General features: G+C 54.6%; 1 protein-coding gene across 3 annotated transcripts in view; it reads left to right on the plus strand.

Moving 5' to 3' along the window:
- ubr2 (ubiquitin protein ligase E3 component n-recognin 2) overlaps nucleotides 1-13,832 on the plus strand; it is a 125,218-nt gene that overhangs the window by 44,210 nt on the left and 67,176 nt on the right. For all 3 annotated transcript variants that reach the window (XM_079532405.1, XM_079532406.1, XM_079532407.1), the window contains 2 exons: nucleotides 4,617-4,745; nucleotides 7,460-7,646. In XM_079532405.1, the coding sequence (XP_079388531.1) occupies nucleotides 4,617-4,745; nucleotides 7,460-7,646 (316 nt within the window). The remainder of the gene's footprint in view (nucleotides 1-4,616; nucleotides 4,746-7,459; nucleotides 7,647-13,832) is intronic.

The raw sequence follows: 13,832 nt of genomic DNA on the forward strand, positions 1-13,832 counted from the left end.
CTAAGGGTGGTTTATACAAGAGACAGGCCTCTAAGGGTGGTTTATACAGGAGACAGGCCTCTAAGGGTGGTTTATACAGGAGACAGGCCTCTAAGGGTGGTTTATACAAGAGACAGGCCTCTAAGGGTGGTTTCTACAGGAGACAGGCCTCTAAGGGTGGTTTATACAGGAGACAGGCCTCTAAGGGTGGTTTATACAGGAGACAGGCCTCTAAGGGTGGTTTATACAGGAGACAGGCCTCTAAAGGTGGTTTCTACAGGAGACAGGCCTCTAAGGGTGGTTTATACAGGAGACAGGCCTCTAAGGGTGGTTTATACAGGAGACAGGCCTCTAAGGGTGGTTTATACAGGAGACAGGCCTCTAAGGGTGGTTTCTACAGGAGACAGGCCTCTAAGGGTGGTTTATACAGGAGACAGGCCTCTAAGGGTGGTTTCTACAGGAGACAGGCCTCTAACGGTGGTTTCTACAGGAGACAGGCCTCTAAGGGTGGTTTCTACAGGAGACAGGCCTCTAAGGGTGGTTTCTACAGGAGACAGGCCTCTAAGGGTGGTTTCTACAGGAGACAGGCCTCTAAGGGTGGTTTATACAAGAGACAGGCCTCTAAGGGTGGTTTATACAAGAGACAGGCCTCTAAGGGAGGTTTATACAGGAGACAGGCCTCTAAGGGAGGTTTATACAGGAGACAGGCCTCTAAGGGTGGTTTATACAGGAGACAGGCCTCTAAGGGTGGTTTCTACAGGAGACAGGCCTCTAAGGGTGGTTTCTACAGGAGACAGGCCTCTAAGGGTGGTTTCTACAGGAGACAGGCCTCTAAGGGTGGTTTCTACAGGAGACAGGCCTCTAAGGGTGGTTTCTACAGGAGACAGGCCTCTAAGGGTGGTTTCTACAAGAGACAGGCCTCTAAGGGTGGTTTATACAAGAGACAGGCCTCTAAGGGAGGTTTATACAGGAGACAGGCCTCTAAGGGTGGTTTATACAGGAGACAGGCCTCTAAGGGTGGTTTATACAGGAGACAGGCCTCTAAGGGTGGTTTATACAGGAGACAGGCCTCTAAGGGTGGTTTATACAGGAGACAGGCCTCTAAGGGTGGTTTCTACAGGAGACAGGCCTCTAAGGGTGGTTTATACAGGAGACGGGCCTCTAAGGGTGGTTTATACAGGAGACGGGCCTCTAAGGGTGGTTTATACAGGAGACGGGCCTCTAAGGGTGGTTTCTACAGGAGACGGGCCTCTAAGGGTGGTTTATACAAGAGACGGGCCTCTATGGGTGGTTTATACAAGAGACGGGCCTCTAAGGGAGGTTTATACAGGAGACGGGCCTCTAAGGGAGGTTTATACAGGAGACGGGCCTCTAAGGGTGGTTTCTACAGGAGACGGGCCTCTAAGGGTGGTTTCTACAGGAGACGGGCCTCTAAGGGTGGTTTCTACAGGAGACGGGCCTCTAAGGGTGGTTTCTACAGGAGACGGGCCTCTAAGGGTGGTTTCTACAGGAGACGGGCCTCTAAGGGTGGTTTCTACAGGAGACGGGCCTCTAAGGGTGGTTTATACAGGAGACAGGCCTCTAAGGGTGGTTTATACAGGAGACAGGCCTCTAAGGGTGGTTTCTACAGGAGACAGGCCTTCTACAGGAGACAGGCCTCTAAGGGTGGTTTATACAGGAGACAGGCCTCTAAGGGTGGTTTCTACAGGAGACAGGCCTCTAAGGGTGGTTTCTACAGGAGACAGGCCTCTAAGGGTGGTTTCTACAGGAGACAGGCCTCTAAGGGTGGTTTCTACAGGAGACAGGTCTCTAAGGGTGGTTTATACAGGAGACAGGCCTCTAAGGGAGGTTTATACAGGAGACAGGCCTCTAAGGGTGGTTTATACAGGAGACAGGCCTCTAAGGGTGGTTTCTACAGGAGACAGGCCTCTAAGGGTGGTTTATACAGGAGACAGGCCTCTAAGGGAGGTTTCTACAGGAGACAGGCCTCTAAGGGTGGTTTATACAGGAGACAGGCCTCTAAGGGTGGTTTATACAGGAGACAGGCCTCTAAGGGTGGTTTATACAGGAGACAGGCCTCTAAGGGTGGTTTATACAGGAGACAGGCCTCTAACGGTGGTTTATACAGGAGACAGGCCTCTAAGGGTGGTTTATACAGGAGACAGGCCTCTAAGGGTGGTTTATACAGGAGACAGGCCTCTAAGGGTGGTTTATACAGGAGACAGGCCTCTAAGGGTGGTTTCTACAGGAGACAGGCCTCTAAAGGTGGTTTCTACAGGAGACAGGCCTCTAAGGGTGGTTTATACAGGAGACAGGCCTCTAAGGGTGGTTTATACAGGAGACGGGCCTCTAAGGGTGGTTTATACAGGAGACGGGCCTCTAATGGTGGTTTCTACAGGAGACGGGCCTCTAAGGGTGGTTTATACAAGAGACGGGCCTCTAAGGGTGGTTTATACAAGAGACGGGCCTCTAAGGGAGGTTTATACAGGAGACGGGCCTCTAAGGGAGGTTTATACAGGAGACGGGCCTCTAAGGGTGGTTTCTACAGGAGACGGGCCTCTAAGGGTGGTTTCTACAGGAGACAGGCCTCTAAGGGTGGTTTCTACAGGAGACAGGCCTCTAAGGGTGGTTTCTACAGGAGACAGGCCTCTAAGGGTGGTTTCTACAGGAGACAGGCCTCTAAGGGTGGTTTATACAGGAGACAGGCCTCTAAGGGTGGTTTCTACAGGAGACAGGCCTTCTACAAGAGACAGGCCTCTAAGGGTGGTTTATACAGGAGACAGGCCTCTAAGGGTGGTTTCTACAGGAGACAGGCCTCTAAGGGTGGTTTCTACAGGAGACAGGCCTCTAAGGGTGGTTTCTACAGGAGACAGGCCTCTAAGGGTGGTTTCTACAGGAGACAGGTCTCTAAGGGAGGTTTATACAGGAGACAGGCCTCTAAGGGTGGTTTATACAGGAGACAGGCCTCTAAGGGTGGTTTCTACAGGAGACAGGCCTCTAAGGGTGGTTTATACAGGAGACAGGCCTCTAAGGGAGGTTTCTACAGGAGACAGGCCTCTAAGGGAGGTTTCTACAGGAGACAGGCCTCTAAGGGTGGTTTATACAGGAGACAGGCCTCTAAGGGTGGTTTATACAGGAGACAGGCCTCTAAGGGTGGTTTATACAGGAGACAGGCCTCTAAGGGTGGTTTATACAGGAGACAGGCCTCTAAGGGTGGTTTATACAGGAGACAGGCCTCTAAGGGTGGTTTATACAGGAGACAGGCCTCTAAGGGTGGTTTATACAGGAGACAGGCCTCTAAGGGTGGTTTCTACAGGAGACAGGCCTCTAAGGGTGGTTTCTACAGGAGACAGGCCTCTAAGGGTGGTTTATACAGGAGACAGGCCTCTAAGGGTGGTTTCTACAGGAGACAGGCCTCTAAGGGTGGTTTATACAGGAGACAGGCCTCTAAGGGTGGTTTCTACAGGAGACAGGCCTTTTAAGGGTGGTTTCTACAGGCGACAGGCCTCTAAGGGTGGTTTCTACAGGAGACAGCCCTCTAAGGGTGGTTTCTACAGGAGACGGGCCTCTAAGGGTGGTTTATACAGGAGACGGGCCTCTAAGGGTGGTTTATACAGGAGACGGGCCTCTAAGGGTGGTTTATACAGGAGACGGGCCTCTAAGGGTGGTTTCTACAGGAGACGGGCCTCTAAGGGTGGTTTCTACAGGAGACGGGCCTCTAAGGGTGGTTTCTACAGGAGACGGGCCTCTAAGGGTGGTTTCTACAGGAGACAGGCCTCTAAGGGTGGTTTATACAGGAGACAGGCCTCTAAGGGTGGTTTATACAGGAGACAGGCCTCTAAGGGTGGTTTCTACAGGAGACAGGCCTCTAAGGGTGGTTTCTACAGGAGACAGGCCTCTAAGGGTGGTTTCTACAGGAGACAGGCCTCTAAGGGTGGTTTATACAGGAGACAGGCCTCTAAGGGTGGTTTATACAGGAGACAGGCCTCTAAGGGTTGTTTATACAGGAGACAGGCCTCTAAGGGTTGTTTATACAGGAGACAGGCCTCTAAGGGTGGTTTATACAGGAGACAGGCCTCTAAGGGTGGTTTCTACAGGAGACAGGCCTCTAAGGGTGGTTTCTACAGGAGACAGGCCTCTAAGGGTGGTTTATACAGGAGACAGGCCTCTAAGGGTGGTTTATACAGGAGACAGGCCTCTAAGGGTGGTTTCTACAGGAGACAGGCCTCTAAGGGTGGTTTCTACAGGAGACAGGCCTCTAAGGGTGGTTTCTACAGGAGACAGGCCTCTAAGGGTGGTTTATACAGGAGACAGGCCTCTAAGGGTGGTTTATACAGGAGACAGGCCTCTAAGGGTTGTTTATACAGGAGACAGGCCTCTAAGGGTGGTTTATACAGGAGACAGGCCTCTAAGGGTGGTTTATACAGGAGACAGGCCTCTAAGGGTGGTTTCTACAGGGGAATCAGTTTGGATTCCAGGCTAATGGCATCTTTTCTTCTCTCCGTCTGTGTGTGTGTGTGTGTGTGTGTGCGCGCGTGCCTGCGTGCGCGCGTGCGTGTGTGTGCCTGCGTGTGTGTGCCTGCGTGCGTGCGTGCGTGCGTGCGTGCGTGCGTGCGTGTGTGTGTGCACGCGGTCAGGGCATGGATCCAGTGGTCAGACAGATCGGTCAGCACATTGAGATGGAGCCAGAGTGGGAGGCGGCCTTCACTCTGCAGATGAAACTCACTCACATCATCTCTATGATCCAGGAGTGGTGCGCCTCTGACGTATGTACACACACACTTTTTAGGGTCTAGGGCAGGGGTTTAGGGTCTAGGACAGGGGTTTAGGGTCTAGGGCAGGGGTTTAGGGTCTGGGGCAGGGGTTTAGGGTCTAGGACAGGGGTTTAGGGTCTAGGGCAGGGGTTTAGGGTCTAGGACAGGGGTTTAGGGTCTAGGGCAGGGGTTTAGGGTCTAGGGCAGGGGTTTAGGGTCTAGGACAGGGGTTTAGGGTCTAGGGCAGGGGTTTAGGGTCTAGGACAGGGGTTTAGGGTCTAGGGCAGGGGTTTAGGGTCTATGACAGGGGTTTAGGGTCTAGGACAGGGGTTTAGGGTCTAGGACAGGGGTCTAGGGTCTAGGGCAGGGGTTTAGGGTCTAGGGCAGGGGTTTAGGGATTAGGACAGGGGTTTAGGGTCTAGGGCAGGGGTTTAGGGTCTAGGACAGGGGTTTAGGGTCTAGGGCAGGGGTTTAGGGTCTAGGGTCTAGGACATGGGTTTAGGGTCTAGGGCAGGGGTTTAGGGTCTAGGACAGGGGTCTAGGGTCTAGGGCAGGGGTTTAGGGTCTAGGGCAGGGGTCTAGGGTCTAGGACAGGGGTTTAGGGTCTAGGGTCTAGGACAGGGGTTTAGGGTCTAGGGCAGGAGTTTAGGGTCTAGGACAGGGGTTTAGGGTCTAGGGTCTAGGGCAGGGGTTTAGGGTCTAGGGCAGGGGCAGGGGTTTAGGGTCTAGGGCAGGGGTTTAGGGTCTAGGGTCTAGGACAGGGGTTTAGGGTCTAGGACAGGGGTCTAGGGTCTAGGGCAGGGGTCTAGGGTCTAGGACAGGGGTTTAGGGTCTAGGACAGGGGTTTAGGGTCTAGGACAGGGGTCTAGGGTCTAGGGCAGGGGTTTAGGGTCTAGGACAGGGGTCTAGGGTCTAGGGCAGGGGTCTAGGGTCTAGGGCAGGGGTTTAGGGTCTAGGACAGGGGTCTAGGGTCTAGGGCAGGGGTCTAGGGCAGGGGTCTAGGGTCTAGGACAGGGGTCTAGGGTCTAGGGCAGGGGTCTAGGGTCTAGGGCAGGGGTTTAGCGTCCATCATTGACACGATGGCTGTGGAGGTGTTCCTGCACCAAAGTCAAAGTCGTAGGATTTGTCCCACACGTTAAACGCGGTGGAATTTGTTCTCCGTGTTTTGACCCATCTCTGGGAGCGTTGAGCTGCAGCCGTAGCCTGGCTCCAGCCCCTGAATCGCTAGCCACGCCCATTAAAAAAATATATTCAGGCGATTCAGGGTCTGGTGACGCTCTCGAAGGAGGTCTGAGACTCGGTTGGAAATCTGACCGACGAATCAGCGTCGTTTCAACTCGATGACGTCAAAACAACAGCGCCGTCCAGACGTAGCATAGCAACTTATGCTACTCTTTTGGTGTCACATTTAGCTTCATACTGGGTGAAAGTCTCATTCAAAAAATTATTTTTTCGCTCGAAAATGTTAGTTACAATGACATTGAGTTGACGTGTTTTTTTTTTTTGGTAACTGTTGCATAATCGCAATTTCGCACTCGAGTCCCATGCCCCGGCCATTTAGCTCTGTCCCCCCCCGCTGACATGCCCTCAACCACGGCTAAGTTCAGCCTGCTGCGGTCGGAGCCTTGTCATCTGCTTTGCTACTATTGTGATTGGTTAAGGGTGAACCAATCGCCGAAGACTGCCTCTTTGTCAACGCCCATCTCAGAAACGGCTGTAGTAGGGAGGGCGTTCAGACTGAATAATAGAGTGAAACGAAATGAAAATTCAGGCTGAGTGTCAGGCTACTGCAGCCGTGCCGCGCTCGGGAATCATTTTGATTAGTTGATTTGACCATTCTGGGCGGGAAACCCCTTTTGGTGTTTCAAGAATTATGTTATACTTTAGCTATTGAAAACATCTACAAGCTCATAGCGCAGCGTTTTTAACTCGCTTTTAACGTTTTTAACTCAAATCTTTGCTTCTGGGGGGGGTCCCTGGAACAAAATATTTTCAGATGGGGGTCATCGGACAATGAGCTGATTGACCACTGATACAGAAACATAAGGTTTTTATATTAAATATTGAGCTGATTGACCACCAGTTCTCTTAATTTCCTGAAAAATGTATATTGGAGGTATTGTTCATGGATTCATTATTTGGCTGTTTGTATAACTGGACATGTACAATGTAGCGTGTACAGTGTTATTATGTTCACACTGGAAAAAGAGACGCGGTCTCAATGTGTTTTACTGGTTAAATAAAGGTTCAATAAAAATAAAATAAGATTCATGAGCTGGACAAAAATACGTGTAGTTTTCAAAGCATTTTATTCTTATTTCATATTTACATGTCGATTTCAGCTCTGACACTTATTTCAGTTTTTAGTTTTTCTCCTCTGGTGAAAAGCTGCAATTTGCGCGATGGCAGGCTCTCTGTCAAATGTGGTCACATATCATTATAAACATGCAAACGAGGGTCCCTGGAAGAACATATTTTCAGATGGGGGTCTGCGGCCAAATACAGAAAATGCTGGGGGTCCTTGACATGAAATAGTTTGAGAACCACTGATATAGAAACATGAGGTTTTTCAGAAAACTGTCAGGATTTAGAAGACATTTGTAGGATCTGGTCTCAGGTCTTACTGGGTAAAACCCTTTTGTGTGCGCGTGCCTGTGTGTGCGTGTGTGCGTACCTGCGTGCGTGTGTGTGTGCGTGCATGCATGTGCCTGTGTGTGTGTGTGTAGGAGCGCGTGCTGACGGCGGCCTACACTAAGCTCCTGGCGGCTCTGTCCCAGTGCCACGGCGGCTTCACGGAGGGAGAGCAGCCCATCGTCCTGACGCTGGGAGGAGGACACACCGTGGAGACCATCCGATACCTGGTGTCCCAGGACAAGGTGTCCATCCACCTGCCTGTCAGCAGGCTGCTGGCTGGTGGGTCCATGCACTGCACACACACACACACACACACACACACACACACACACACACACACACACACACACACACACACACACACACACACACACACACACACACACACACACACACACACACACACACACACACACACCGTGGAGACCATCCGATACCTGGTGTCCCAGGACAAGGTGTCCATCCACCTGCCTGTCAGCAGGCTGCTGGCTGGTGGGTCCATGCACTGCACGCACACACACACACACACACACACACACACACACACACACACACCGTGGAGACCATCCGATACCTGGTGTCCCAGGACAATGTGTCCATCCACCTGCCTGTTAGCAGGCTGCTGGCTGGTTGGTCCATGCACCGCACGCACGCACACACACACACACACACACACACACACACACACACACACACACACACACACACACACACACACACACACACAGTTCTATTTCGTCCCTGCTGACCGCCAGAGGCGGTGCTTAAGCACTGAATACGTCCCTTCGCGCATGCGCAGTCGAGTATTTTATACCAACAATGTCAATTTTGACCCCGTGATGACCCGGAGTCGTCTATATCTTCCGGCAGTCACCAGGGGCTCAGTCCCTAATTTCTTCTCGCTCGCGCAAGTTCGACAAAGTTCTACAGCAGAATTGAACTGCACTATTACAGAACTATTTCTAGGTCGCTAGTAGTTTCGTGACCATTAGATTGGTCGGAGTAGCGACGCGTGTTCGCCCTCCAGGAACTGTGACCTAATACTACGTTTTCGAGTGGAGCTTGACTTCACACTTCTTCTTTTCACCGTGGGAACAAAGGTAAGCAAACAACCTCTGTTTAGCATAGGCTGCGTGCGCGCCGCTTCCCTGCCATACACACGGTTGCGTGCTATGAACGGTGACCTGAGCGTCCCGTTCAGCACAGGTTAAAGCTGAACGGATAGTCGTTCCTCTTTGCTAGCTCAACTTCTGATTCCCATGAATGCTATGCTGCAGTGTTAGTGACGGCTAGCGTTAGCGCTGCCCGCTCCCAACACTGTGACACAATCGTCAGTCGACGCTATTTGTTTATTTTTCTGTTTATTAGCCCGTGTCTGCGACGCGACACGCTCCAGCACGGTGCAACTCAGTTTGACACTCATTCTGTGTAGTGTACTTACTTAATACTTACTTTCTATATTAGACCATAGCCGTTTTTGTTTCTCGCCACGGCGTAACCTCGAGGTTACTTCCGTAACCAAGGTTCTTATAATTTAACTTGACTGATTCAGTCCGCACTTGTTTTCAATAGTGCACTTTAATTTCGGCTTACCCAGACTGGTTGCCCCTTTATAGGTTATTGTTTCTTATATATATATATACAACCTTCTAGCAAGGGCTTTGCATAGTGCATTTACAGTACTAGCCTCTGCTAGCCTCTGTTTTAGCTGGCATAGGCGGCGTGCGCGCCCCCTCCCCCAGCTTAAGCGGCCTACAGCACAGCCAACAAGCCTCTGCTGGCACAGGCAGCGTCCGCGCTCCCTCCCTCCAGCATACGGCTCCACCCCTAGCGACCAGTAGCGTCCGCGCCCTGGGCTAGATACGACTGGTGCGGGTTACCATGGATGAATCCCACCACCACCTCTGCACCTCCTGCCAGGCTCCTCTGCGGCCAGAGGATGGGCATGACCTCTGCCCTGGGTGCCTTGGCCCCCAACATCTGAGGGAGGCACTCGGTGACAACCCGTGCATGAACTGCACCATCATGCCCCGGGAGGTGAGGGAAGCCAGGTTGGCACAGGTGGAAATGGCCGAAGGCGAGCTCCCCCCATCGGGCCGGCTGTCTCAACGCCAGACCAGGGCTACCAAGCGTCAGTCCACCACACTTGCTACCTCGACCCTCGCTTCCAAGAGAAGGGCGGGGCCTGACCATAGGTTATCATCTAAGGTCGACCAGCTGTCTGCCGACCTGGCCCGAATGAGGGCCATACTCATGGCCCGTCAGCCCGAGATTCCTCCGGAGGACGCAGAAGTACCTACTCCTCCGATGCCACACCTGGTCCCTGAGGATCGGGACCATGACACTCTGTCCCTGGCGGCTTCAGCCACTGACTTCCACGACAATGAGGAAAGTGAGGTGGATGGGACAGATGGGGCTTCCGAGGCCTCGGCGCATGGCTCATACTCGTCAGCCCAGACCTGCCTGACTGAGACGGGGGACAGCTCCATGAGAGCCGTCCTGTACTTGGCTCTTGAACGTCAGGGCCTGGCTGGACCGCAGCAGGCGGGGTCAGCCCCGTCAAGCCGCTTCTTCAAGCACAAGCCAGCCCCCACTAACTTCGCCGTTCCTCACTCAGAGGACTTTCTGAAGGAGCTACATACATGCTGGAGAGACTCAAAGGCTTGCTCTCGTCTCTCTACTGATGGGCGTACTCTCGCGGCCATGGACGACGCGGAAGGAGTCGGCCTGCATCGCATGCCGGCTGTAGAGCCTTGTATTGCATCCCTAGTCATCGACTCCGACGAGGTGCTAGGGCAGGATGCCAGGTGCCCCCGACCCCAGTGCAGGAACACCGACGACCTCCTCATAAGGGCTTATGACGCAGGAGCCCGTGCCGGGAGGATCTCTAACTCCCTGTCACACCTCATGCTTGCCCTCTCGGCTTCTCTGCACGCGGACAACGAAAGTGCAGAGCCCGCAGAGCTCGCAGACTCCAACACCCTCTGTGACGCATCACTGGAGGCATTCGGCCTCATGTCACGAGAGCTTGGACGGATGATGTCCACCCTGGTTCAGGCGCGGCGCTAAGTCTGGCTCTCGCAGGCCAACCTGACCGAGAAAACCAGGGCAACCCTGCGTGGTCTCCCAGTGGTGCCGGGAACGATATTTGGCCCAGCTGCGCGGGAAGCGCTAGACCGCACAATCCGGGCCAGGGAGGACAAGGAGCAGCTGTCAAGCCTACGGCGACAGCGCATGCCTCCCCCAGATGGGCCTCCTAACAGGAGCAGAGGCCCCTCGGCCGCCACCCGAGCTCGCCTGCCACAGGCCCCCACCTGGGGCCAGCGCACGGCTCAGCGTACCGAACAGAGGCAGGGCCATAACCCTGGCCGGTCCTCCGTTAGGCAGTTTCGAGCCCCGGGCCGTGGCGGACCCCCCCCCAGGGCCCCTGGGGCCGGGGGGGCAGACGCTGAGACCACGGGGCCGGCCGTCGGATACTTTACACCTCAGCAGCTCAGGTACTGGGCTGCTCAAGCTTCGGACCCGTGGGTGGTTGCCACCTTAACCCACGGGTACAAGCTCCAGTTCCGACGCCGGACCCCCACAGCCGGCCGGGTCAGAATGACCACCATAGCCGACCCGGCAAAGGCCCTTGCCCTAGACCAGGAGCTGTCCACCCTCCTGGCCAAGGGCGCCATCGAAGCAGTAGACCCCCGGGAGCACCCCAGGGGGTTCTACTCGACATACTTTCTAGTGGAAAAAAAGACAGGCGGGCTTCGTCCCGTCTTAGACCTAAGGGTACTGAACACATTTATGAAGGTCATTCCGTTCCATATGCTGACCACAATAGAAGTCCTGCAATCCATCGCCCACGGGGAATGGTTCACATCAGTGGACCTAGAGGACGCATACTTTCATGTCCCCATTGCTCGGCAACACCGCCAGTTCCTGCGGTTTGCCTATCGAGACCGCCACTGGCAGTTCAGAGTCCTGCCGTTCGGGCTCTCCCTCTCCCCGAGAGTATTCACAAGGTGTGTGGCAGCGGCGCTGGCGCCTCTCCAGTCGCAGGGCGTCAAGATCCTCCCATATCTCGACGACTGGCTGATTTGCGCGCCATCCCAGGCGCAGGTAGCCGAGGACACAGCACGTCTCCTGTCCCACGCAGCCCGGCTGGGTCTCAAGGTAAATGTGGAAAAGAGTTGCCTGACCCCATCCCAAACCACAACGTTTATTGGTCTGGATTTACACACCATAACGATGAAAGCATGTCCATCCTCCCGCCGGGTGGACGACATTTTAAAGTTTCTTCCCATGTTTCGGAGAGGCAGTCGGCTGTCGTTTGTCACATTCCTCTGCCTCTTGGGAAAACTGACGTCCGTGGTGGCCGTTGTCCCCCTGGGTTTGCTGCGGTTGCGCCCCCTGCAGAGGTGGCTGAACAGCTTTCATTTGGATGCCGAGCGGCACAGACACAGGAAAATAACAGTGTCACGACAGTGTCTACTCGCCCTAGCCCCATGGAGAGACAGGGCGTACCTGTCGAGGGGGGTCCCTATGCGGTCCATTCCCTCTCGCAGGGAGATCGTCACCACCGACGCCTGCCCCCTGGGCTGGGGTGCGGTGTGGCAGAGCAGGACAGCTCGCGGCCAGTGGTCTGCGGAAGACCGCCTAGACCACATAAACGTGCTGGAGCTGCGGGCGGTGCACCTGGCCCTACAACACTTCCTGCCATATCTGAGAGGCAGGCACATCCTCATACGGTCAGACAACACATCAACCGTATACCACATCAACCATCAGGGCGGAACCAAGTCTGCACGACTGCTAGAGGTGTCCACAGACCTGCTGACGTGGGCGGCCCCCCGTCTCACCAGCCTACGGGCGGTGCACATACCAGGGGAACCACCTTGCAGACTTCCTCTCCCGCCAGAAGCCCCCGTCAGGGGAATGGCGCCTCCACCCGGATGTGGTGCACACCATCTGGGCCCGCTTCGGGAGAGCACAGGTGGACCTCCTCGCCTCAGAGGAGTCAACCCACTGCCCCCGCTGGTTCTCCCTAGTGGAAACCGACAGTCCGCTGGGCCTGGACGCACTGGCGCACCCTTGGCCACAGGAGCTGCTATATGCATTTCCACCACTTCCTCTGGTACGCGCCGTCCTCCAGAGGGTCGTTCAGGAGGGTCACACCATCCTGCTGGTGGCCCCCTTTTGGCCAGGGAGGACATGGTTCCCCCTGCTCCACAGCCTCTGCCACGGAGCGCCTTGGCCCCTTCCCGACAGGAGGGACCTATTGTCACAGCTGGGAGGCCAGATCTGGCACCCATGCCCACAACGCCTCCAGCTGTGCGTCTGGCTGCTCAGAGGCCGGAGCCACCGCTGAGCAGCCCGGTGAGGCACACAATACTGAACGCCAGAGCGCCGTCCACCAGGCTACAGTATGACAACAGGTGGAAGCTGTTTTCCAGCTGGTGCAGGGATCTGGGTGAAGACCCAGTACACTGCGCAGTACCCGCAATCCTGGAGTTCCTGCAATACCTACTAGGTAAGGGCCGATCTCCCTCTACCTTGAAAGTCTACGTGGCAGCAATATCCTGCCGCCACGTTAAAATCAATGACCGCACAGTAGGGAGCCACAACCTGGTGTCCCTCTTCCTGAGAGGTGCTCAGAGGTTGCACCCCCCGAGAACTCCGAGAGCTCCGCCATGGGACCTTAACCGAGTATTGGACGCCCTGTGCGGGCCTCCCTTCGAACCCTTGGCACAGGTGGAGTTGAAGTGGGCGTCGTGCAAGACATCTTTTCTCCTGGCCATTACATCGGCAAAGCGTGTCAGTGAGCTGCACGCCCTGTCAGTGAGTGAGACATGTCTGAGGTGGAACGCAGACGGCTCAGGGGTCACGCTGTGGCCAAACATAGCATTCCTCCCAAAGGTGCTGTCGCAGCCTCACCCAAACCAGCCCATCAGGCTGGCCCGATTCAACCCCCCACCTGGGGAGGTGACAGACAAACTGGAGCTGCTGTGCCCAGTCCGGGCCCTGAGAGCCTACATTGGTGCTACTGCACGCATCAGGCGGACAGAGCAGCTATTCCTTTGCCATAGTGGTGTGAACAAAGGCGGAGCTCTCTCCAAGCAGCGCCTGTCCCACTGGATTGTGGACACAATCAGCCACGCCTATGAGGTAAGTAACCTCCCCGTACCATCGGGCGTACGATGCCACTCTACAAGGAGCATTTCCACATCATGGGCTGCCATGAGAGGGGTGCCCTTGGAGGACATTTGTGCCGCCGCCTCATGGGCTTCGGCAGGCACTTTCTCAAGGTACTACAGGGTGAATGTTGCCACTCCACACCCATTGGACGTGGTCCTCTTCCCCGAATCCTCCGGTTCTACTCTTTGAGGTTTGTAATCAGGATTCCTCGTGACTTTGCTGGTATAAGTCATTCAGTGCTTAAGCACCGCCTCTGGCGGTCAGCAGGGACGAAATAGAACG

Source organism: Electrona antarctica (genome assembly GCF_951216825.1).
Source record: "Electrona antarctica genome assembly, contig: SUPER_10_unloc_1, whole genome shotgun sequence".
Taxonomy (NCBI): domain Eukaryota; kingdom Metazoa; phylum Chordata; class Actinopteri; order Myctophiformes; family Myctophidae; genus Electrona; species Electrona antarctica.